General features: G+C 35.1%; 1 protein-coding gene across 4 annotated transcripts in view; it reads right to left on the bottom strand.

Moving 5' to 3' along the window:
- GPBP1 (GC-rich promoter binding protein 1) overlaps nucleotides 1-27971 on the bottom strand; it is a 58229-nt gene that overhangs the window by 17866 nt on the left and 12392 nt on the right. For 3 of the 4 annotated variants that reach the window (XM_074358575.1, XM_010966275.3, XM_074358580.1), the window contains exons 3-7: nucleotides 12579-12698; nucleotides 2818-2941; nucleotides 2458-2681; nucleotides 1410-1476; nucleotides 308-367 (exon numbers count right to left, since the gene is read on the bottom strand). In XM_074358575.1, coding sequence (XP_074214676.1) covers nucleotides 308-367; nucleotides 1410-1476; nucleotides 2458-2681; nucleotides 2818-2941; nucleotides 12579-12641 — 538 coding nt within the window. In that variant the 5' untranslated portion in view covers nucleotides 12642-12698. The remainder of the gene's footprint in view (nucleotides 1-307; nucleotides 368-1409; nucleotides 1477-2457; nucleotides 2682-2817; nucleotides 2942-12578; nucleotides 12699-27971) is intronic. The other variant, XM_074358585.1, reaches the window with a different exon arrangement.

Genomic DNA, 27971 nt, shown 5'->3' with positions numbered 1-27971 from the left:
CCCTGAAACAGTAGAATCAAAATCTTTATATTAATACATTTTATTCTCAATATTTTCAAAGATGTATTTGCCTGTAAATCACTTCTAAAACTATTAAATTAACCAAGGATCATTACCAATAGTATCTATAGGTAGTTTTATATGACAAACGCTCACTAACATGCTTGATTTTTTAATTTACTTTCATTTTAATCAAATCCAAATTACTCCTAATTTCTTAGAGATTTTATTTAACACCTTCCAGGTGGTTCTATATTCTTATTGCAATCAGCTGTTCCCAGAAAAACTGAATAATAAGGAAACATACCTAAGAGAGGAGCTTGGGAGATTTTTTTGGTTGGGTATGTGTGTGTCTGGGCGTGTAGGCCTGGGGAGAGTGGTAGAAATACTAATTTGCAATACAGAAAAAACAATGCCATTTACATGGTTCTAACAAGTGTCTGACCACCCCCACCCCCACCCCCAAGAAGCCCTTAAATAAATTGGGAGATCAAAACAAAATAATTCCCCAGCGTATCACCCCATAAATACAGTAAAGAACAGCGCAGGAAGTGGCAAAGTTTAAAATAATGCCTTTATTGTTAGGACTAGTATGCTATCATAAGCCACAATCCTTTTGTTTTGGTAAGTTATTAATTTTCAATAGAAAAATACAAATAAACATGTGTACAAGTTCCAAAGTGGATACATCACCTCTGAATTTGGTAATAATTAAATTTATTTTTCAGATAGATATCAAATCTTCATAATTTAAATTTTTCCATTATTTTAAACTTCACTTGAATCTCTAAAAAGCTAACTAAGTTGCAATATATGAGTGCAGTTTAATCTTCTGTAAGATGCCATCAAATTAAACTCTCAGCAGTTTTAAAGAAAAGGGAGTTATTACCAGAAAAAAATACCATTAGATTTGACAATTAAAAAGGCAAATAATCTCAAACATAATTAGTTCGATAGGCAATTATTTTGAATACTCTCCACGTATAACCATTTTCATAGGTAAAAAAAATTAAGTTTATATCAATCATAAGTAAAAGCACTTATCTTTCCAGTTAAGTTTTCAACTTTGAAAAACTACAAATTAAACTAAGTTTGTTGTTTATCAGGCTACTCTCAAAATGACATGAATTCATTAAATTTACTTATACGACCTTTTTAAAATAAAAAAACCTCATATTTGAGTGTACATAATGGTACTAACATGTGCAGATCAACTACTCAAATCAAGCTCTTTTCTATTCCCAGTATCTTTTTTAAAAGATAAGTGCTACCTTTTTTGTAGCTTAGCACATCAAAATCTGGCATTTAAAATAAAGTTTAATTCTCATCTACTATTTATTAAAAAAAAAAAAAGTGAAACCTAAAAGTAACATTTTATATCCCTCAAAGATAGATCAAAAATTACTTACCCCAAACACCTGCAGCTAAAGATTTATTCTGATTTGGTTCTCTCTCATATTCAGGATTTAAAGACGGCTAAAAAAAATTAGAATAAAAAGAAAACAACAAATGTTTAAACTGCTCACATTTAACAAAAAAAAACCTTTTAAAAGTAATCTCAATACTGAACAAAATGACATAATACAATGAACCCCTAACTATTTTAAAGACTAATTATTCATAAATCTTACTTTCTGCTTAGCCAACAATTAAAATGGTTCTATCTACCCTCAGTTAGAAAAAAACAAGGGAACTGTCTTTAAATATTCTCCTCACCCCCATTTACCTGAAGAAAAAATTGTGAATTAAAAAAAAACAGAGCAGGGGAAAAGATGTAGCTCAGTGGTAGAGTGCATCCTTAGCATGCATGAGGTATGCACTGGGTCTTGGGTTCAATCTCCAGTACCTCTGTTAAAAAATAAATAAATAAACCTAACTCATCCCCCAAAATAATAATGTTTTTAAAAACAGAGCAGATGCAAAAGAAAGTAGTTTTTGCATCAATATGAAAAATCATTCATCCTTTCTTAGCATAAGGTCAACAGCAGGGAAGAGGAAAATCAGACTGTTCATCAGCTCTTCTGTTAGGTGTTCACTGCTGGATGCTTTAGTTATCACTCAATTCTCAATGCAAAGCACAAATTTGTATTTCAAAAAGTGACGCTCAGGGTATTAAAAAGAAAACTGAGCTGAGCACTGAATGTGTACTCTAAAGCTAATCTTAGTATAGATACTGTCTAGAAAAGGGAAATTATTTAAATTTAATGAGGAATAAAATGACAAATTTATCTAAAGTTTTAAAAGACCACATGGTGGGACACAGGAATAAATGGGGGTGGGGGTGGTAGTTTATGAACAAAAAGCCTCACAAAATCTAAGGGTTAAAAATCACTGAACCTATCAAGTGTGATGTCTGTAGAAGATGAGCTGTACTGATAAAAATCTCCCGAGAAAGAACTTGATGCTTAAATGGCACTTACAGAAACCTCGCTTGTATTAAAATTACAAGAAACTTACAAAATCCTCAGCCTCAAATTGTTTGCGTTCTCTCTTGTCTTCTTTCCTCCCCGTTTCATTGTCAGGTATGTTGTTTTCATGTAGTCCTTGGCTTTTCCCAGAATGGAAAATACTGCTACGAGAACGGGAACTTCCACCATGGTATCCCCCTCGATGATTTATATTTTCAGTACCATTTCTTCCATGTGTACGCCATCCATTTTTTTCTTTCCTTCCAAAGTTACCTTATTTGATAATGGTAAAGTATTGTAAATTCAGAGAAGATGCTTACACCTAAAGATTCAATCATAATCAAAACAATTCTTAAAAGAACATGAAGAAAATTATTCTTAAACTCTACTGTTCCTTAGAAAATTTCACCTCCATTAGGACGTCCAATACCAGAATCAAAGCCATCGGAAGAGTTGTGTCGTCGACGATTCACATCGTAACGATTTTCTGTCCATGAAAAGGTTTCAGAATGCTTCTCAAAATTCAGTGACGACTGAAACAAATCATAAGCATACAGTAAATATGTGTGTGTGGGTGTGTATACATATATATATACACACCCACACACACATACACACACCTGACAATAACTTTAAAAACTAGCTAATACTGACTTTATTTCTAAGAATTTTAAATGGCTAAGACTTTGTAGTTATTTTCAATGTGTTTGGTAATTGGTAACGTAAGATGGATGCCACTGTTTCTCTATTTTCTTCTTACATTTCTTCTCGAATGTAAACAAAGAGCACCACTCTGTGTGTGTGTTTATTTTTATTTTTTACTTTGGGGGAGAGGTAATTAAGTTTATTTATTTATCTTTTTAGAGGAGTTACTGGGGATTGAATCCACGACCTCGTGCATGTGCACTCTACCACTTGAGCCATACCCTCCCCCAAGAGCACCATTCTGAAAGAGTTCAACAACTGCATCTATTTACACAAAAACTTTAAAGGTAAAATGCCTGTAAGGAAAACAAGGCAAAGTATACATTTCTTTAATAAGAAAATGTTATATTGTGTATCACACACTATTTTAAACAGCTCATGGTTTTCAACTCAGAAAATTATGACAAAGGAAGCTACAGTTTTAAGTTCTCTACATTTCCAAACTCCTTTCTCCAAAGCAAATGTTTTAACAAATTTATCCAAAAAAAAAAAAAAAAGAATATGTAAAAACAAATTACTACAAAGGACACAGAATACCTCATTTAAAGAATTAGACTTCATTTTAAGAATTAGGAATGTATGAAAACAAAAATTCACAACTATTCACCTTCACTCTGTACTTTCCCATATTCCCAGCTAAAGAAATCATGTAACCTCTTGAAAGCTTAAACTGTGGCCCTAATATGCATGTACTAAACTTCTTAGTCTGTGTCCCCACAGTGGGAAGAGGTATCCCAGTGCACCAAAATGACTGATAAGAGTTCAGAAAAATTCAGCAGTAGGATAGGGAAATTAAAGTGATCTCGCAGGTGGGGTCCCTAGGCTAATTTAATGTACTGTCGCTGTGTTTTACAGTTGATGCAAATGTTATATGCTTGTACTGAAAATGCTCAAGATTCTTCCATTCAGGGAATGTCACAGGTTGACAGGTGATTCCCATTCCCTTCCAAGTGGTCTAGCAAAAACTGTATAAGCTACCAGAAAAGAGAAGAAAATCAGACATGAGGTTGAAGACTTGATAGATACTGGAGTATTCAGAGGCTATTTCCCAGTACAACAGAGCTACCTGCCTAACACACACACCAAGTATGCTCCTTTTTTAAATGGAATGTGGCTCTTGCTCTACTGCTGACCCATCATTAAAAAACGAACAATTCAAACTAAGGGCTACCCAATAAAAGAGCCCAATAGGGCTCTCTTGATCAAATGGAAATTATGTGTTCAAGGGTGCAGCTAGCCTGGCCCTATAGACATTTTAGTTTTGCATGCAGAAGTGGCAACTACCCTTTGGAATAAACTTTATTCCCCTCTGCCACCTATAACAAGCCACTGGTTCAATAAGACTCTCAAATTACAGAGATTAAGCCTGGTTAGCTGAACTAATGGTTCAACTAAGTTAAAAGATGATGGTGTCCACTGCTGCCATCCAGCCCAACAACTCTGGAAAACAAAATGGGTAAGTACCAATCAGCTCAATGGAATAAAATAAAAGCTGTGACTCTTGCCTTAGATAATATCCTTAAGGACATTTTATATTTTTCTGAGTCTTGGTCTGTTGTCAATGACCTAGTCATCTTGTCCGTCATCCGAAAAACTAGACTAGCAGATTAAAAACACTTCTCTGGGGTCACACACTGCGCAAAATTGCAGCTGCTGCTCAGACAATCTGAGTCACTCATGTTGATACAGTAAGGCTTGCTGTCTGATGAAGAGTGAATGTAACTGAGAACGACTGAAATAAGAATACAGATCAAGTCTTTGGCACGCTACCTAGATCCATCATCACACGAGACATGGAACACATCCACTATCACAGACCGATTACAAAATAAAGGCCTATCCCCCTATCTTTCCGATGCAGAAGCCATCACTACATGCCAACTTGTGACCCCTGCCAAAGGTGATCCATTTGTCTCAACTGTGAACAAGAACACATTACACAAGGAGAACTACATTCAAACCTCTGACTAATTCATGGAGCTATCCATGAAGTCTCATCACTGTTGAAACTTTTTCAGATTATAGTGTTACTGCTGCAGTCTGACAGGCTAACTCTGGTCACACTATTGTGATTCTTGAAATTAATCCACATTCTGTCATGTTTTTGGCATTCCAGACCACTAACAGACCACTAATAGTACATCTTTTGTCAAAGGGGTCACCCTGCTTTGGTCCATTTTTCAAAGTGCTCAGTGGACATTCCATACTATTAACCACAGGCATCTGGTATTCAAAAGCATTTTAACAATCTCCTCAAAATTCAACAACCTACAACTCTGTGTCCCTCATCTCTTCACAAATCTTAGTAAGACAGTTTGGTCCATGAACGCAGCGTAGCCAAAAAGAGATTATATTCTCTTAGCCACTTCCTGGGTAGTAATCGGGATGTTCTTTCTTTGTGAAGAGTTATGAGAGTATACAGACCTACATTAAAAATTCAAGATTCTGCCCTGATTATCCCTGCACATGATGTTTCTTTCTTTCTCCTAAAAGCAAATGCAGGCCAGGCCACCTCTCAGGGTAATGGCCAACCAAAAAGGAATTCAAACAATCTGGTCTGGTCACCTGGATTCTCTTGACTAAATTTGCTTGTGCACACTTCTCACCGAGTCCCCCCTAAAATACCCAATGTGGACTAAGGTGAGGGTGAGAGACTTTTATAATAAGTCTCTGCAAATTATTTAAAAATGCTCCTTCCCCACTCATGTCTGGCTCCTCTGGATAAAAAAAATCTGGGTGCAGGAAGGGGATTTTTTTTTTAAGTGAAGTTATTAGAGCTATGGGAATGGGGACATACCGATTTCAAGGCTGTTAAGGGGGAACAAAAACCCTAGCACTTGCAGAAGGAGTATCTTTGACCCCAGAAGGTGCAGGGAGAAAGGAGAACAATTAACGTTCTCTCTTGTCCCCTAAATCAGCACCATTGTGAATCCAACAGCAGCTGAGGATAAACAGCTAGATTTGTATCCCCACCCATATGTTTTGAAATTAAAAAAAAAAAATTGATGTGGCCATGTACAGCCCTTACAATTCTGCTGTGCCAGATGTCAACAGCAGCTCCTGAACACGAATGTGTAAAGAACACCCTTCAATTTAATCTATGTCATGTTTCTGGCATTCCAGACCACTAACAGTCCAATTAATAGTACATCTTTCATCAAATGGATCACCCTGCAATGGGCCAATATTCAAAGTAGTCAACAGACATTTCATATTCCCTACCTGCACAACTTTGTTTCGTTCTAATAAAAACTCACATGATTCTCCTAGCACCTGAGTGGTCTTAGGTTATGCCTTGTACGGCAACTGATGTTGCAACTAATGATGACACTGTGCATGTGTCTTAACCAAGCAAATGTAACAGCAATCCAAATCAAGTTTAACAACAAATCTCAAACTGGAGTGATCTGTGTCCCTTCAGGTAGTATGCTCGTATGTGGGGGAAAATACGTCATGGAATGTCTTTCTTCTACTGAGGATGAGGGTTGCTTTTTGGTTCATCTTATTGCCCTTAAAACTGTAAGTAATATATCAAAACTCAAGTCAATTTATACTCCCTTGGGTGGATTTCAATGGACAATAGAGTGGCATTAGCCATATACTGGTTGGCTTATTAAAAAAAAAAATCTACTGTTCCCCCCACATTATTCACAATTGCTTAAATTCTGGTCTTACCATGCTACTTTGGGACATTGATAGTAGCCTTCATTAAACTGTTATAAGACAAATTAAATCCATTTAATTTGTTCATCACATTAATCAAAATAGCTTACAGAGTGGTACAATCATGTGAAAATTCAAGTTCAGCCAAAAACATGCATGTTTGATGGGCAGACTGTTGGGATTAAGCAATCCACCATGGGCCCTGAGCATCCCTGCATGTTCTTACCTGTATGCCAAAAGTCTTGACAACTCTTTCTATTGCCCATTTCTCAGGGTTATGTTCACAGAGAACAACATTGAGGAATAAGTGATATCCTTCTTTGAGACAAAGAGCAGTATTATAAATGTGGTAGATTTCCCTCCCCATGTAAGGTTATCAACAACCCGGGCCCTCCATGTCAACTCTCAAAGGGTTTAAGGGACAGGAAGAACAAGTGCCAGAATCATGCATATGCTACCTGCTGTGTTATGAATAATAAAGCTCTCAGTCTCTGACCCTACTGTCTTCTGCCAGCATCCATGAACAGTAACAGGCTAGCTTGTTACTATTACCTTGAAAGTAGGATAAAATCCCAGTAGACAGATTCTGACATACAGCCAGCACAGTAAAATATGAATAAGAAATACAAGGAACAGGACTGAAAATGCAGATAGAAAACTGGTATTACTTGTGAATGAGTAACTGTCCACACTTAAAAAAAAAAATCCAAGACATTCCAGAGTAAAAATTGATCAGGGCTGCTAGATACAATATAACACATGATACAATATATCTGCAACAAAGATTTTATAAGAAAACTTTTCAAAATCAGCATTTAAAATAGCAACAAGTACTATAAGGCACTTGAATATATCTAGTGAAATACAGGGGAGACTGAAAAATAATAATGTAACTTTAAAACATTAAAGATTTCACACACACACACACACACTTCCTGAACCAACACCAAAAAAAAAAAAGGCAACCCAAAAGAAATAATAAACAAAGAATGAGAACAGGCAATTCATAGAAATATAACACAATGTCCAAGAAACAGTGAAAATAAATTTCATAACAAAGACTGGCAAAAAATTTAACTCTGATAATCTGACAAAGTTTTGGCAAGAATATAAAGTGAAGACACTAGTTATGCATAGCATGCAGGAGTAAAAAATCTGTACACCACATGGAAAAGCCGTTTGGCAATAGCGAACTAAATTCCAGCAATTTTTCTCCTAACTATGGGTTAAAAGAGCCTTGCTACTCAAAGCGTGGTCCATATTCAGGCAGAATCAGCAGCGCTTCGAAGACTGTTAAAACTAGCACCTTTTCTGAAATCTACTGGAATTAGAATCTGCATTTTAACAAAATCCCCACGTTATTTTCATATTCATAAAAGTTTGAGAGGCAAGGGTCTGAAGAATTCTTATTCATGTGTACAAGAAGATATTACAAGAATATTCAATGCAGTACTTTCTTTAGTAGCCTAAAGATATAAACAATCTCAATGAGTCAAGTGAAATGTGATACAGAGGCACAAAATAGAATACTACAGGAGTTTTAAGATAATTATACCAAATCTGCAGATATCAACATGGGGGGAAAAATCCCAAAGATATATGAATGTAAAAGCAAGATGCAGACATACAAATGATAATTATTTATATAAATTTTATAAACATACAGAACAATGCTATTTACTGATACCACATATCTAGTAATAATATAAGAACATACATTGAACATACATTTCTGCTGGGGAAAAAAATGAGGACAGAAAAAAGAATGTGAAGAAGTAAACAGTAAACTTCAATTGTTTTATTTCTAGAAGAGACACAAAGCTAACAGGGCAAAATGTTAAGGATAAGTACTCTTGGGTGGTTAAGTTCATTTAATTATTCTCTATGCTTCTTTGTATGTTTAACTATTTCATTAGAACCATCTACATGCTTTTACTCAAACTTATCCAGACAGACAAGCTCTAGGAAAATATCTGCAATACATATGACAAACAAATCCCTCAATACAAAGAGTTACTGCAAATAAATCACTAAGAAATAAATTACATTATTCTTAGTTCTTAGAAAGTTCGTAACACAAATATGTTCAGCTACAATTAAACAATGCAAATCAAAACAATTAAGCACCATTTTTCATCCAATTTCCCAAAGATTAAAAAATGTAAAACCACCCAGTGCTGCCAAAACTGAAAAACACGCCCCCCCCTCATAAAATTCTGCAAAGATTATAAATTGGTACAACCTTTTTGGAGAGCAATTAGCATTATCTACCAAAATGTATAAGCCTTCTAATCCATTGATTCTGCTGCTAGGAATTTACCCTACAAATATATTCAAGAGATGCCTAGGCATCCTTGCAGCTTAGTCCATTAATAGGCAACTAATTAAGTAATCTATGTAGATTTCCTCAATAAAATACTACAGTTTACAGCTGAACAACACACGGGGTTACAGGTGCCAACCCTCTGCACAAACATCCATGTATGACTGACTGTACAGTTGAACCCTCCATATCTACAGATCGTGTAGTACTATAGGACATATTTATTGAAAAAAATCCACTTAAGTAGACACGAACAGTTGGAACCCATATTGTTCAAGGGTCAACTGTATGTAACCACTGAAGTTAGATATTGGAAATGCTGTATTTGAAGAAGAAAAAAAAGCAATTTCATTTCTTTATACAAACCAGGATAAAAAAATACTCTGGTGTAAGCATAAAAACACCCTGGTATTTCACTTCTAAAAATTAGTCTACTACCTAATAATCAAGAAAAGTTATTAAACTGGTAAAATTTTTATAGTCAGGCACACATGGGTTCCTATCCTAACTCTAGCACTTTGGGGACAGGTTACTTATCTCTCTCAACTTCAGTTCCCTCATATGTAAGTGGGGGAATAAACAGTATTTTATATCTTACAATTTTTGTTAGCCTTTATAAACTGTTTTACATAGTGACTGGCATGTAGTAATAATTCAAGGTGCATTAGTTATTACATTTTAAATCTTTTTCTGAATTGCTTTTAAAAACAGTTTAGCAATTTTTTTCTGATTCCCAGAATATCTGAATTACTAGTTAACAAAAACTACACAGTAAACAAGGAGTTTTAATGAACTCAGCTACCAATCTGACTGAATTTTCTGATCCTCTTAGACTAAAGTTTAAATAGCAAGCATTTTCAATGCTGACATTGCTTATATTACCGAAGGGAAGTAAATACAATGTTACTTTTCAAACTGCAGGTCAGGACCCCTTACAGAGGGTAAAGAAATCAGTAGCAATTTGCATTTTTTATTGGAATTAAAAAAGAACAGAAGACCACAAGAGAAAGAAAACCACAGGTATATGACTTTTGTTTTAGTTATACGTATGTGTATATAAAAGCATTATGTAAAATTTGCTTCTTTACTGGGTCCCAATCAAAAGCTAATGCTCTATTTCACAGACATAATCAACCACATGCAGTTTAAAATATTACCACATGATGGGGCTAAAATTCTGCACACCTTGGAAATCTACTCAGGTGCAGTACTAAAAAGTTACCCTTAACTCAAATCCTCATATAATTCCTTCAAACAAATAAAAAAGACTTCCACTAAGTTGAAATAGAGAACACAATAATAATTAATCTCTGTCCCATTTAGTAAGGATAAGATTAAGAGCGCTGGCAGAAAACAAGAGGTTAATTATAAATAAGAATCCATGAATAGTGATTTTGAGTGATGAAAGGATAAGACACAACTAAACTAAAGGTGTGTATTTGTATTTGTTTGTCAAAACCTCTCGGAGCAAGGTTTAAAGATATAGTTTCAAATATTGTTATTTAACAATTCAACTGACACCATTTTCTGGAGGTAATTTAGAATAAAGTAGAATAATTGAGAATTTAGAATAGGCAATCCCAAATCTCAAAATCATCATCTTCATTCCTGAGGGCCTATATCCAGATCAAGAGTCTGGTTCTAGAGAGCACTAAGGATTTTCATCACACTTAACAATAGCAGTCAATCTTCAACAACCTCAGAATAACATCTGAATGAAGACAAAAATTATTTTCAAGCTTTTTTATGTTCGTACCTAACTCTCTAGGTGCTGGTAATTTTTTATTGATATGCTTAAAAATGAAAATAAGTCAGAGAAAATGAACTAAAGAGAAAAAGGAAACAAAGGGAGGAGCAGAAAATTCCTACGTATGCAGGCTCTGAAGTAGGCTGGGGGTGCAGTGAAATGAACCCAGGAAAAGCACGGGGGAACAAACAACAAAGAAGCATATTCCAGAGACCTAAACATAAGAGGAAAGGAGGTAAAGAGTCTAAGAAGTGATCTCAGTTGCTTAACAGTGGTAGTCTACATTTTCTAACGATTTTGATTCCATTTTAGTCTATGAAATAAAATGTTTAAACATTTTACAAAATTCCAAAATTAATCCTATGAAAAGAATACAGAACAGAAAATGCATCCTAAATTCTAGTCTAGGTTCACACTAATTACATGAAAAAAGGCAAGTCAATTAACCTTCCAGAGAATTCATCACAATAATAAAATAAAGTCAGGTCACATGATCATTAACAGCCATTTTCAAACATTAAAATTCCCTTGTCTAGGAGAATTTTATTACTCCAGTGCAGCTTTTTCAACATATTATGGGCCAAATTTATTATAATCTGACAAGTCTTTACTGGGGAGTAACTTTCCAACTTATAAAATTGTTCCCATGAACTGTTTTAATGAGCTTTTCGTAAGAACTGTGTATACCCCTAAAAGGTCCTAAAAGAATGCCTTAGCATGCATGGTAAAGCTTAATTAACAGGCAAGCTGATCAAGACCCTCTTTTGATTTCTCTGCACTATGGAAAAAACAAAGTGGAAGACAGCTATTAAGCTAGAGAGATCGAGTCTCATCAATTCCAAGGTCCCTCTTAACACATGTAATAAGTAAATGACAATTTCAATGCCCACCAGGTCTTATACAAATCATATTCTGTTTTAGTTACTTAAAATGAACATTTTTATACAAAACACAGACTCATAGATATAGAATACAAACTTGTGGTTGCCGGGGGAGGGGGGTGGGAAGGGACAGACTGGGAGTTCGAAATTTATAGATACTGACAGGCATATATAGAATAGAACATACTGTATAGCACAGAGAAATATATACAAGATCTTGTGGTTGCTCACCGTGAAAAACAATGTGAAAATGGATATATGTATATTCACATATGACTGAAAAATTGTACTGTACACCAGAAATTGACACATTGTAAACTGACTATAACTCAATAAAAAATAAAAAAATAAAACGAACATTTTAAAATTAGTGAGTCCTGATATGTAACAACACTGCAAAGTTCTCATCACTCCTGAAATTTCACTAATATGCCTTTCAAAGTCTTATTTATTTGAAAAAGAAGTCTTTCCAGTTATAAGGAAAGACTTCAAAAACCTGGCTTTTTTTAAAAAACATATTATCTACAGGAAAGTAAGTAAAGGAAGTTATCAGAAGAATAGTATAGGAAAACAAAATGCAAAAGTAATGTTCAATTATTTAACTGGCTTGAATTTTAAAATGCAGCAATCTGATTAACACAAAAGACAACTTTTGAAGTAAATAGCTTAGTTGTTGATGGTATATTGAAAACTGATTTTTTAAATAAAAAGCAATAGATTAAATACGAAATAACTTAGAATATAAAAAGTATTTCTCTGCAAAAACATTAAGCTTTCAGTTTAACTACGTCTGTACAGAAGATGAACTAGATGCAGACAGAAAGAAAGAAAAGAGATGCAAGAAAGAATACCTTTGTTGATGATGGTGGGGTAGGAAAATTAAGCCAGGCTGGAGCAAAGTCATGCTGCGCCATTTAGGTCCAGTCTCTCCAACTCAGCGAAACAAGGCTTCAACACCTCATGGCAAGTCCCTGTCATATAAAAATGGAAGACATTAGATCTATATAGCTCCTGGCCAAAATTACCTTATCACCCCCTTTAAATTACAATGAGTCAACTACTACAAAATTCCAACTATAATGAAATTCTAGAGAAGGCAAAAATATAGTGATAAAAACTAGATCACTGGATTCGGGGTGAAGGGTCTGGGGAGAAGGGAAATGACTGCAAAGAGAAGGACGCAATTTTCAAACTATGGGGTATTTACCCTAATTGTGGTGATGGTTTTACAAATGTACACACTTGTCAAAACTCATCAAATTGTGCACTTAAAACTGAATAATTTTATTATAAACATAGTTCAAAGAACCTTATTTTTTAAAATTACAATGACTTTATCACAAATAGACTAACTAGCAAATGTCTCCTGATGTGACACAAGAACATGCAGGCCGCATTATCTATGATGCATTCTTTCTCCCATCTCATATGGAATCTGAAATCTGATGTAACTACCAAATAGTTGGAAATTCAACATAGAAGAACAAGTTAAAGAACACCTGAGGGAAGTAATCCACCAAATGCAGATCACAAGATATTCTACAGGTCAAATGATCTGGTTTCTTCAACAAATAAATGACTTTCATAAGCAGATCAATCAAATACAACATGTGGACCTTACGCAGATCCTTACTCAAACCAACCAACCTTTAAGAAGTGAAAATTAAGAAACAGTCAAAAATTTGAACATGAACTATTAAATGACATTAAGAAACTACTGATCATTTTAGATGTGGTAACAGCAGGATAGTGGTACAGTGGACCCTTGAACAATATGGGTTTGAGCTTGAGCTGTGAGGCTTCACTTCACACAGATTTTTTCCACTCAATACATACTACAGCAATAAGCAACCCGATGTAGGTCGGATCCAAGAATGTGGAGCAGCAGGTGTAGAGGGCCAACTGTAAGGTTATAGTCAGACTTTCAGCTGCATGGATGGACAGCACTCCAACCCCCACACTGTTCAAGAACCAACTGTATATAAAAGGACGTACACTAATTTACAATCTTTACAATTAAATGGATACATCTGTAATTTGCTTTTAAAATTAACCAGGGAATGCTGAATAAAGATATAGTTGAAACAAGACTGTCCATATGTTAATAAGCATTAGTACAAGGAGGTGTATCAATATTCTACTTACATGTTTGAAAATTTCCATAATTAAAAAGTATTTTTTAATTATAATCATCACAGTGGGGAGGGTACAGCTCAGTGGTAGAGTGCATGCCTAGCATGCATGAAGTCCTGGGTTCAATCCCCAGTACCTCCATCAATAAGTAAGTTAAGTAAGTAAGTAAATAATAAACCTAATTACCCCCACAAAATATTACAATCATCACAATGAGCATTCACTGCTCTTCTGCATTCTAAATTTAACTTTTGGGGAGCTTCTCTCAATAACATCAATAAAAGTTTCAAGTTGCCAATCCAATCTAAACATAGTAAATTTCTAATTTTTTTAAATGAGGCAGAAGCCAACTGGGCAACTGTACTTATTTCAATATAGCGCTTAGACTATTAGTCAATGAAAAAACTCTTATTTTCTCAACATTAAAATGTCTCAGTTTACTAATAAATGTTTTATATTTACAATTGCATAATAATCTCAAAAGTGAAATTTTAAAAAGCAAAATGATCAATACCATTGTAAATCTTCCTTTCTCAAAATTCTTTCAAATATAAGTGCTATGGCAGAATTTTTTTAAAGTCATATCAATTTCTTAAAACTCTCAATATATTACAGAAACATTCTACTTCTTCTATCCCAAACTGTACTGGTTTATAAAGGTTAAGAATGGCCAAAAGGCAAAGCTACAGAAACAATAAAAAGATCGTGATTTCCAGGGGTTTACGGAGAGGAAGGGAGGGAGGAACAAATAGATGGAGCACAAGGGATTTTTAGGGCAATGAAATTATTCTGTATGATACTATAGTAGTGGCTACATGTCATTATGCATTTGTCAAAACCCACAGAATGAACAAAATCAAGAGTGAACCCTAATGTAAACTATGGACTTTGGATGATAATAATGTGCCCATGTTGGTTCATCGATTGTACCACGTATGCCACACTGATGAGGAATGTTGAGGGTAGGGGAGTGTGTCTGTGTGGGTGGGGAGGGTTACGTGCAAACTCTGTATTTTCTGCTCAGTTCTGCTGTGAATCTGAAACTGCTCTAAAATTAAAGTCTATTAATAAAAAAAAAAAAAAAAAAAGGCCAGAGACAAAGAAGAGATACAGATGGTTAACTCACTATGGTAATGAAAATGTTTAAATGTTCAATTAAATGTTCATGAGTCAGGGTTTTAAAAAAAACAGAAAGAAACCTTGATACAATTTATGAATTCCAATAAAACACTTATGAAACGGGGGAGGGTATAGCTCAAGTAGTAGAGCACCCACTTAGCATACACAAGGTCCTGGGTTCAATCTCCAGTACTTCCTCTAAAAATAAGTAAGTAAATCTAACTACCCTCCCCCACCAAAATAAATAAATAAATAAATAATTATTAAAAAAAAAAAAGAAAAGCAAAAAACCACTTACGAAACAAACGCAACATTTTAAGAGTGTCTCTAAATCAAAATGAACTATGCAAAAATTCAGACATTTTGAGCTCTAATTCTACCATCACTTTACATTATATTTGGAAGTCTTGTGAAATAAAAATGAGAATAAAAGTGTTGTAGGATTTATAAAAGACTTTTATTATCTATTTTGACATGATGCTAAATACTAACTGCTTTGTGGTGTTTGTAATAGGATGTTACTTTTCCAACTTTTCTCTGGAAACTCTTTAAAATCATAAGTCCAATAACTCAATGAGAATGAAAAATTGTTTTTACATCTTGTTCCAAGTAACAATTCACAAAAAACTCCAAAGGACCTAAATAAAATAACCAATAATTTAAAGTTTATCATTTTAAACAGGGTCTCATTCAAGATGATGGTTAAATGAGAAGTTAAATACTAAAATCTATCTCTGGGAGGCAAACCACTACTATTACCTCTTCATTTCTGCAATGTCTTTATGAATTCTAATTTAAATCTATCTTAAAGAAAAAAGCACGGATAGCTCATGGCAGAAGTTTTCCTGTTAGGGAAAAACGTAAAAAATACTAGTTAATATTAGGACATTTACACAACAAGTGTGTAAAGGTATCAGGATATGCCATCCCCAAAATATGCCACTTTGATGTAAGAAAAATTAAGCTGAAAGCATGTGAGTACCTGAAATCCCTTGTCTACCTAAAAGCAGAACCTCTCCCCAAAATTTATCAATCCCCTTCTCTGAAGCAACTCTAACCTTCTCTTCTGGGCGACTCCCCTCCCCCACCCAAAAACTTCAGCACCACACCCAGACATTGTCACAAACTCCTAAAGGCCCATTTATCTACCTTTCCTAAAAGTCCTTTGCTTTTCCATTTAAATAAATGCCCTTTTCCCCCTACGAAAACAGAGGTACAGAGATTCCAAAGTCTAATCATCTCTTTGAGTTAGTCATCTCTAGATACTGCCAGATATGAATACATGCTAATAATCTTTTTGTTGTTGTTGTTGTTAGTGCCTTTGTCAGTCAAATACAGGGCTCCAGCCAGAGAACTTAGGAGGGTAGAAGGAAAAAGAAACTACTCCCCTACATGTGCAAAGGCAAGTTAAAGTTTAAAAGCTCCACCCTACTTTCTTTTAACAGTGCTTTGTGACATATGACTTCATTCAACCTTCCTTTCTCTGTATGTTACAAGCTGAACTGTGTCCATTCCCTTGCCCCAAAATCTCATCATGCTGAAATCTAGTATACCTTAGTTTGGAAATAAGATCTTTAAAATAGATGATTAACTTAAATGGGGCTGTTACAGTGGGCTCCTATTCCAATCTTGTGTCCTTTTAAGAGGAAGGAACCTGGATACAGGAGAGACACCAGGGTGGCACATACACAGAGAAAATATCACATGAAGAAGTAGAAAGAAGTTGGCAAGCCAAGGAGAGAAGCCTCAAAGGAAACCAATCCTGCTGGCATCCTGATCTTGCACTTCTAGCCTCCAGAACTATGAGAAATTAATTTCTGTATAAGCTACCCAGTTTAAGCTATTTTGTTATGGCAGTCCTAGTAAGCTAATACAAACAGCAATAACAGAAATATACTAAATATGTTTATGGATTTCCTTTACACATATAAACCAGCACATACAGAGATGACTACCAAAGGGGATAGGGATGGAGAGGATGAGGAGGTAGGAAAGTCAGCAACCCCAGTAACACCCCACGGATTCCAGCTTATTAGGAATCTTCTACCAGATTCCATTATAAGGCCTGAAAGCCATATGTGTGGATATATAAAGAGTTACTATTTTTTAAATGCTATTTAAAACTTTAATGAAAATCCTAATTTCCCATCTTGCATCCAATTTACAACTTGTTCAACACCGACAGTAGAAATTCACCAGGGGAAAACTGGTTCTGAAATAATCCAAATCTAAACTCTGTATATTTTTAAGTGTCCATGTCTAATTAAAAAAAAAAAAAATTACTTAGAAGTCCCAAATATAGCTCTTTGAATTGAAAAAACAATATACTCTGGCAAAAAATACACAAATAGATGGGATTTTCCTATTTCTGGTTGTTTTACTTCTAAATCCACCAAAGTTGTGCCAAATATTTTCTCAATAAAAAACTTACTCAGTCCCCCCACCAAAAAATTAAAAAAAAAAACAACTTAGATTGACCTCATCAGAATGATCAAACTTACTATCTTTACAATGGTTTATATTTCAAATAAATAAGCTTTAAAAGTCATTAAGTCTGTAAAAACACCCCCAATCAACCAATAGCTAAGGCATTCTAACTAGAGGGATAGTACAGATTATTTAAAAAAAGAACAAGGGCTTCAGAATCCAAGACGCCTGTTATTCAAATCAGCTCAACCAATTACTAGGCTGGATGACCTCAGCTATTCAATAACATCAGAGTCTCAGTTACTTCTAAAATTAAGATAACTACTACTTACCTTAAAAAATTCATCCTGAAAACCATTAAAGTTATTAAAACACTAGTAAACTTTACCACCAGACTATCTACATAACAACCCTGAATAAGGTCAATTTTTTTAAACATTAGCCAAACTGCTAATATTCCTTCATTAGAAAGACAAGAACCAGAAAACCACTATTCATATTCATCCTTAATTCTCTTAACAGTAAACCTGGGAAATATTCCTTTAGTGTAAGCTTAAAGTATTAACAGATTTCATTTAAAAAGTGAGTCTTCTTCCCAACTTAGGCCTAAAGCCATTACATGGGGCAAAGCACAGGAGCCAAGGAAGGGTCAAAATTAAGTTCAGAGCCAGAGGAGAGATGAGAAGGTATCAACACATGGCCCAGCACAGGGTGTCAGCATCAAAGCAGGGTGAGAAAGTATGTCCATACAGAGGGATATCCAGGGATGGGCTACTGAGCCCAAAAAGAGGCAGGCATCATGTGGTAGGAAGGAAGCTGCTAAACAGTGAGTCAAAAGATTAAACACAGAGAGAAGGGTATCCACATGAAGGTGGTGACAGCGGCTACAATTGGTTATATACAGGGGAAATGATCAAATAAGTAAACACATTTAGAATAATGAAAACTAGTAAGTTTCATACTGCTAAAGAAGGCAGTAACTAATAATGGAAAGGGTGAAAATTAGAATGAATGCTGTGCTGCACTGTGTCAGTATGATTAATGATTAATTCAAGTCACATTAATATCAGGATACTGATGTTCCTATATACTATAAATACTTCTGTTTATGTGTGTATGTATCTATATGTGTATGTGTATGTGCGTGTATATTTCCCTCTTTTCTCCCCCAACTCTGTGCACCGAGAGGGCCAGGTCTGAGAATAGTGACATTCCAATATCAACGAGCACACTTAACATCCAAGTCTTGTCTTCTAAAAATCAGTTTCCACTAAAAGAAGCCAGCTGAGAAATAAACAGCTGATTCTAGGGCTAGTATAAGTCTGGAACATTTTGTTGTGGCAAAAACCAAGGAAATGTCTAAATAATGATTGGGAAATATCAAAAGGACATAGAAACCAGCTTGAATGGGTTCACATTGGCCAAATCAGGGACAATTTGAGCATTAAAATGAGAAAAAATACAGGAAGGATACAGATGGTGAAATACAGAAATCCAAGAGCTTGCCCCTCCATATACACACCAAAAAAAAAAAAAATCAAGCAAAGTCTGTCAGAATCAACTTTATCACAACTTTGAAAAAAATCAAAGGTATTCAGCAATTAAGCAAATACTGAATCAAGAAAACGGAAACTTTTAAATGATAGTAAAGCTCTGTGGCATTTTTTACTTGCTCTTCATCTACATCTCTCCCAGGCACATCTCTCCAGGAGATTTTGAAGACCCAGTCAGTGGAGGACTCTGGTCTCTGGTTCCACAGTGAGCAGAGTAAACCTTATTCTCACAGAATGTTTGTATAAACCTGTGTAGGGGCTACTTAAGGACTGAAGAGAGGAACTTGCCTTTGTTTTGTCTAACAGGGAAGGAGAAGTAGCCAAGCAGAGAGCAATCCTCCAAAACATTGTAAGGCAAATGAACAACCTTCACCCCCAACGCTGCCAGGGACAAAGGTTTACAATTCAGTAAACAATAGCATACCCAAAGCCTGGGAGGGAATTTTGAGGGGGAATTATAGCATTGCAAAAAAATCCCTTTGATCAGGAAAATCAGAAAACCACACAGTTGCCCAGAGCAAGATGCATGCTCAGGGAAAAAACAAACAAACAAACAAAAAAAAAACCTGAGAAAACCCTACGCTTTCACCCCTGCCTGATACTCAGATTCAGCAAAAGCAGTAGTAAGTGAAGGCTAAGACAGAATTACAAACGGTGTGGCTAAACATTAAAAAAAATGCCCTAACACAGATCCCAAGAAGCAAAGACTGGGAAACTTCTTATTTTTTTCCTTTCTCTTTTTTTTATTCCCTTTTGGCTCCAGACATGCATCTGCAACAAAACACTAGGAGGATAAGGTAAAGATGGCTCTTGTTTGAAGAGCTCTAAGAACAGCAGTATCCATGGACAAACAGAATAAAACTGCTATAGTACTGCACTGAAAACTACTTTCTGTAACCACTGAACTTTAGTAAAATCTTATTAAAGACTGCAATCTGTCTCAACTGTGTTGGGAGCAATAAGCTAGTTTCTTGCTTGGCCCATGTGTGAAGGATTTACAAACTTTAGACAAGATAATATAATAATCCTGGTAATTTTACACTTTTTCATTGTGGGTTTTTCACATTAATTTACATTTCATTAAAATATTACTTATCTCAACAATAACTAAAAACACTAGGGGATCACAATCTTCAGAAACTACCCAAGACAAAGAATACACTTTACAGAAATAGTTTAGAAAAGTCACTAAATCAAATACACAACCACAACCCACAGCAAGCAATTCCAAGGATGGGAGTAAAAATATTTGATTCCTAGAGTCTCCAAATTACAATATTCAAAATGTTCAATTTTCTAACAAAAATTATAAAGCATGCAAAGAGACAATAAAATATAATCCACTGGGGGTTGGGGGTGGGAGGGTGGGGCTTGTGGTATTAGCAGAAATTGTGCCTGATGAAGCACAGACATCAATTGTCTTAAATACAAAGAGCTAAAGGAAACCAGAACAATGTCCCAACAAATTGAATACCAATAAACAGACTAGAATTACAGAAAGGAACCAAACAAATTCTGGAGCCAAAAAGTACAATAACTGAAATAAAAATTTCACTAGACAGTTTCAACAGCAGATCTGAGCCAGTAGATAAGACAATCAGAGAACTTGAAAAGGTCAATTAAAATTATCAGTCTGAGGAACAGGAAGAAAAAAAGAAAACTGAACAAAGCTGAAAAGACCCGTGGGACACCATTCAGCATACCAACATACACATAATGAAAGTATCAGGAGGAAAGGAGGGGAGAAAGAGTATTTGAAGAAATAATGGTGAAACACTTATGAAATTAGCTAAAGACACAGAATATATATATCCAATAAGCTAACCAAACTCCAAGAAAGATAATACAAAAAGATTCACACTAAGACACATTATAATCAAACCATCAAAAGACAAATACAAGAGAATCTCCAAAGAAGTGCCAAAGGCAACTTGTGGTATAAAAAGGATCCTCAAATTAATGTGCCACATTAACAAAATGAAGGGAAAATACCATATGATCATCTCAGCTGGTGCAGAAAGGCACTAGACAGAATCTAACACCCTTTCATGACAAAAACACTGAAACTGATAAAGAACATGTATAAGAAAACCACGGCTAATATCATATTCAATGGTGAAAGACTAAAAGCATTAATCCCAAAATCAGGAACAAGACAAAGATACTTGCTTTCACCACTATACTCTATTCTATTCTACTCTATTCAACACTGTATTGGAAGTTCTAGCCAGCACAATTAGAAAAGAAATAAAAGGCATCCAGACTGAAAACATAAAGAAATAAAACTATACTTATTCACAGATAACATGATCTTATATACGGGAAATTCTAAAAGAACCTATGGAAAAAACTAGCTAATAAACTCAACATCACAGGACACAAGATCAACACAGAACACTCAGTTGTATTTCTATACATTAGCAATAACAATTTAAAAAGGAAATGAAAAAAAAAAAGTCTATTCACAACAGCATCCAAAACATCCAGAAATAAATCTAACCAAGGAGGTATAAGATTTGTTCACTAAAAAATACAAAATGTTGCTACAGGAAAATTTGAAAGACCTAAATTAATATAAAGACAAGCTAAGTTCAAGGACTGGGAAACTTAAATATTAAGATAGAAAAACTACCCAAAGTGATCGACAGATTCAACATAATCACTATTTGAATTCCACTTTTTTGCAGAAACAGAAATGAATTTTCAAATTCATCTCGAACTGCAAGAAGTCCCAAACATCCATAACAATATTGAAAAAGGAGAATACACTTACAGGATTCATATATCCCTATTTCAAAACTTACTACAAAGCTACAGTGATCAAAACAATGTCTTAACTGGCATAGGGATAGATATATAAACCAATGGAATAGAACTCAGAGTCCTGAAAAAGTCATACATGTATCGCTGATTTTTTTTTTTTCCAACAAAAGTGTTAAGACCATTCAACGGGGGGAAGAATAGTCTTTTCAACAAATGGGCTGTGACAACAATCCTATGGACCCCTATTCATACCTATTACAAAATTCATACTTACTACATAAATAAATCTATTCATACCTATTACAAAAATAAACTCAAAATGGATCAAAGACCTATAAAAGTTAAAACTATAAAACTAGCAGAAGAAAACATGGAGGTAAAGCTTCTTGACCTTGGTTTTGGCGACAGATTTTCTGATATGGCAACAAAAGCATAACTAGCAATAGAAAACAGAAACTGGACTTTATGAAACTTCAAAATTTCTACACAAAGGATATTATCTAGAAAGTAAAAAGATAACTGACAGAATGGGAGAAAAAATTTGCAAATCATATCTGACAAGGGTCTAATATCCAGAATATATGAAGAATTTTTACAACTCAACAAAAAGACAAACAACCCAATTTAAAAACAGGCAAAGGACTTAGACATTTGTGCCCCCCCTAAAAAAAGGTAAATAACAAGTGCTGGCAAATATGTGGAGAAACTGATACCCTTGTACATTATTAACAGGAAGGTAAACTGGTACAAGCACTGTAGAAAACAGTTTGATGATTCCTCAGAAAGGTAAACATGTAACATATGACATAGCAGTACCACTACCATGTATGTACAACATAAAGAATTGAAAATGAGTACTCAGATACTTGTACACCAATGTTCACAGCAAATCTACTCACACTAGCCAAGAGGTGGAAACATCTCAATGTCCACCAACAGATAAACAAATGAGGCAGGCACAAGGAAGAGACTTGGGGATGCTAACAAATGGTGTTAACACAGTGTGTTCTTTCTGAGGATGTATCGAAGCTGTACACTTAGAACTTGTGCATGTTAGTGCATGTGTGTTGCCATTAATAAAACATTCAAATGAAAACTTTTTTTGAACAGAAAACCGGGAAGAAAGTTCCCAAGAACTATTTGGTAACAATGAGCTAATCACTTGGGTCCAATGATTTAATCATCTGTGCCTAGTTGATGGGCCTCCATAAAAACCTTAAAAGAAGGGATACAGGATACGGAGAGCTTCTAGGCTGGTGAACATGCCTACACGCTGAGGCAGCAGCACACACAAAACTCCACAGGGACCCTTCCAGATCTCACCCTACGTACCTCTTCATCTGTCTGACATCCTTTATAATAACCTTTACAATAAACTGGTAACAGCATTTCCCTGAATTCCGTGAGCCATTACAGCAAAATATCAAAGGAGGGGTGGGGAGGGGAGAGGAGGAATGTGTCTGTGGGACTCTAATCTGCACCCAAATGGGACAGAAGTGTGGGTGACATGAGAATCTACTACTTAAGACTGGCATCTGAAAGTGGGGGTAGAGAGGCAGTCGTATGGGACAGAGCTCTTAACCTGCAGAGTCTAAACTAATCCAGGTAATTAGTGTCAGAAAATCCTAGTTGAATTAAATTGTAGAACATCCAGTCGTATGTCCACAAAAAACTGGAGAACTATTTGGTATATGAACACAGAGTATCTAACAACCACTCAAAAAAAAAGGGAGTGGGGGTATATTCTCTAAATAAAGAGCTAATAACATGGGCACTAACACCACAAATATACTTGGTTTTTCAGGGTCCTTCAACATAACAGACATTCAATAAGCACTGCTTATATACACAAAACTCCTAGGCAGCTTTTTTTCACCTCATTCTTAAATATGAAGTCCAAACATTTTAAGGAAGATGGCAATAGGAAAGAGATCACTAAAAACCATGACCACAAAGGAAACAATTCAAGAAATAAACAGCCAAATGGAATTTTCAGAACCCCAAAGATAAAGAGCAACTTCCAGAGAGAAAAAAAGAACTTTCTCCCACAAATGAAAAAAAAAGCAGATTGCATCAAACTTCTTAAACATCTCATACTACAAGACAACACAAAATAGCAATCAAAGTGCTGAAGGAAAAAGTATTTTGGATCATGAAAGTTATACCCAAAATACCAAAAATGAGACACATAAAAAATAAACAAAAACATGAGGCAGATGAATACATTCTCAATCAAGCAGTTCCTAACAGCCAGAAAGAAAAAGACCAGTGATCAACATTTTTTTGCCAGCTAAATACACAGACAGTTCCTTTAAAAAATTAAATGACTATTAAACAGAAGATGCCCATCTATGCTCATAACACAGAAATACAAATTAAAATACTGGAACTACTCACCTACCAGACTGGCAAAAATCTTTGTTAGGGTGAATCCAAAAAAGCTTGTAGTCTAGAGTTAATTTTGCCCCACTGACTGGAAGTAATCCTTCTGAAGAATGTGCCCATACTCCATCTATTAGGTGGTCTTTCCACCTGGGCTGATGGGAACATAAACTTTTCCTGGTCCTATGTAAATCTTTGGAATTGTTTCGCCTACTCCTTTCTGATGGTTCTATTCCCTGGCTTCAGTAGCTTCCAGATACACTTGTGTAGGTCAGTCCTAAGTCAAACCCTTGAGTTGACTCTTCTAAACTCTCTATGCAAATTTCCTATTTTGCTCCTCATATTCAACCTACTTCAACGTTTTCAAATTTTCAGCTGTTTCCACAACTTTTAGTAAGACCACCAGGCTATGTTTGAATTCACCATCTCTAGGCTTTGACCTATTAATTTTCTTTAAGCAATGAGCTGGGGCATTTGTAAGATTCACAACCTCCTGTCATCCAATGTCTAAAGCTTAATCAATTTCACCACAAGTTTCTTACCAAAAGATTCACTATCTGTGTATGCTATTCCACTAAATGCAATTAAGCTTCCCATAAAAAAATATCTGATATATCTGTTTTCTGAATGACATAATTCATCAACAAAAATGTTATTTACAGGGCAGATACTCCAAATAAGTGCTTTAAACAATACTCTCCACAAGAACACATACCTGTAGGGAATGAAGGACTGGAGGAAGAACAGGAGGGAGTGAGGGTGTGAAATGAGCTCATTCTTCCCTGGTACCAGGAGTGGCCATTACACGTTAAAAAACAAGGGTGCAATGACAGTAATAATTATCCTCAAACTACAAAAATGTGAAATCCATCAGGTTAAACTGCAATGAATATGATATCAATTTAATTCCTAACTGGTTACTTTGTGCTGAAACTTCCTATCAGTAGATTCATCAGCAATGAATAGTAGATCTTTTTGACTTTCAGGACTGAAAGACGTAGAGACAGAAAAAACTTTACATCACAATTACTCCTCTTAGTAACAAAAGGTATTTAAATTCCCATTTCACAAATTAAAAAAAAAAAAAAACTTTAGCTTAAAGAGGTTGTACCCAAGGTGACACAGCTAGTTCCTAATGAGTTTCAAATAAAAATGCCTTGCTCCAGTCTTTTCATCTAAATTATGGCAGAGAATTCATCTTTTAAAATTTAACTTTCCTGTCTGATTTGCTGAGACCTCAGTGTACCCCCTCTGTCTTCAATGTCCTTGGACTCAGGTGCCTAGCAGCCCTCCTGGGGCTCAGAGCCGGACCCTCTGCATCATGTTAGCATGAGCATCCCACAACGTCCCACTGATGCACATTTCCTCAGTATTTTCAAGAGTGCCTGTTGCACACCTGCCAGCATTGTGGGCTATTCTTTTAGCTGTTTTTTTTGTAGCTTTAAGACATTGAATACTGTGTGGTGGAGGGGGGGGATATATATCTATGTCTATATATATATAACTTTCCTATTTACAGAATGGGCTCAGTTAACTTGCATGTCAAACTTTCCAGAATTAGGAAATCGTAAACACTAAGAATAGTCTCCTTAATGCCAGATTAAAGGCCTAAACACCTTTTTATTTAGCATAACTCCTTTTTTTCAGTATATGAATCTAATAATAGAGCTTTTTTCCTTTTTTTTAGTTGAAGAATAGTTGATTTACAATGTGTTCATTTCAGGTATACAGTGAAGTGATTGTTTTCTATATATGTGTGTATTTATGTATATATATTCCTTTCCAGATTCTCTTCCATTATAGGTTATTAGAAGATACTTTGTTTGTTTTCATTTGGGGGTGGGAAGGTGATTAGGTTTATTTCTTTATTTTTTGAATGTAGGTACTAGAGATTGAACCCAGGACCTCATGCATGCTAAGCATGCACTCTACCACTGAGCTGTACCCTCCCCCCAGGTTATTACAAAGTACTGAATATAATTCCTTATGCTATACAGTAGGTCTTATTACCTATTTTATATATAGTAGTGTGTATCTGTTAATCTTAAACTCTAAATTTATCCCTTTCCCCTCACCGTTTCCCCTTTGGCAAGCTGTAAATTTCTTGTATGTCTGTGAGTCTATTTCCATTTTTGTAAGTAAGTTCTTTTGTATCATTTTTTAAATTCCACATATAAGTGATGTACATTTATCTTTCTGTCTGATTTCCTTCACTTAATATGATCATTTCTAGGTCCATCCATGTTGCTGCAAATGGCATTATTTCATTCTTTTTATGGCTGAGTAATATTCCTGTGTGTGTGTGTGTGTGTGTGTGTGTGTGTGTGTACACCTTTATCCATTCATCGATGGACATTTAGGTTTCTCCCACATGTTTCCACTTTAAAAGCCAGTGATTAAGACACCATAGCATTAATATGTGAATAGAAAGAAATATCAGCTGGAGAGAACAAAAGTCCATACACCCAACACACATGGAAATTCAGTATGTGAGAAAAATTGGGAAAACTTACCTAGTTCAAAGCTTACCCAAAATAATCATCAAACAGATAAAAGATTGAAAAGGAAAAAAAGCAAAGTCATTATAGAAAAAGTAGGGGAAATTTTTACGATATCAGAAAGGGGAAGGGAAGCCTTTCAAAGTAAGACACAGAAGTGATAAAATATATTTACATATAAACTAAAAGAACATTCTATATGACAAAATTCACAACCAAGGTCAAAGGAAAGACACAGCAACAAAGGAGGGAGGATGAGACACAAAGAATACCATAAAGCATATATTTTCCTTCATACATAAGACGCTCCTACAAATCAACAGAAAAAGAACTCAATTAAAAAAATGGAGAAATATAGAGTCCACAAGAAAAGATCTTATATATAAAAACTTTTCATTCTTATTTGAAAGAGCCAACACCTGAGGAAAAAGTTTGATTCCCCATTAGCACTGAAAATTTAAGACTGCTATGGAGAACAATTTGGCACAGCACTCAAATTACACTCAAAAATTCCACTTATCAAAATGTACTCCACATTTACAAGATATTCACTAGCGTTGTTTATAATAGTATAAAAAAGAAAGATGAAACAACTTAATGTATACTACCAGTAGCAATCAGTTAAGTATTATGCGGCCAATAAAAGAACAGGTTAGCTTTACATATATTAATATGGAATAACTTTCAAGATATCTCCTTAAGTAAAAAGATCATAGAGCAAGGTGGATCATGCTACTACTCAGAAAGAAAAAATATTACGTGCTTATATATACATGAGGTCTCTCCAGAAAAACCCATAGAAAACTAAGAGTAGTTTCTTCAAACAAGTACTGCTGAGCAATAGGAAAGAGGGTGACTTTTCTCTAAAAACTCTTGTACTATTTGTCATTTGCACTGTGTGCATGTATTCAAAGTAATTTTAAATTCTTAGTCTAACTCAACTTTACCACTTCTTGAATCCTCAAATTCTAACATAATCCATCTTTTTCTGAAGCCAAGTTAGGCTGAAGAGCAGGATCCCAAGGGAGAAGACAAGTTTCAACAAATGAATTTTTAAAGTAAGCCTAATCCTATGAAAAAGTCAGTTTACAAAGTGGTAACAGATACAGGATCCTTGATATGAAATCATGATTGATATGGTATGAAAGATTTGGAAATTCAGGTACCTTACTTTAAGGACATAAATGGCTATGAAGATAAGAATATATACTGAACATATATATGAATAAATACATACACACATGCACGCATGCGTGTGCACGCACACACTACTTGCTAGGCAATTTGCTTAGGGCTTTATAAGCATTATCTCATTTAGTCCGCACTACATCCCCAGGAGGTTGATATTACCTTTTCTTCAAAACAAGAA

This window comes from Camelus bactrianus, chromosome 3 (genome assembly GCF_048773025.1).
Source record: "Camelus bactrianus isolate YW-2024 breed Bactrian camel chromosome 3, ASM4877302v1, whole genome shotgun sequence".
NCBI classification, from domain to species: Eukaryota; Metazoa; Chordata; class Mammalia; order Artiodactyla; family Camelidae; genus Camelus; species Camelus bactrianus.
The sequence above is the reverse complement of the archived record's forward strand: the minus strand, read 5'-3'. Positions and strand labels throughout refer to the sequence as shown.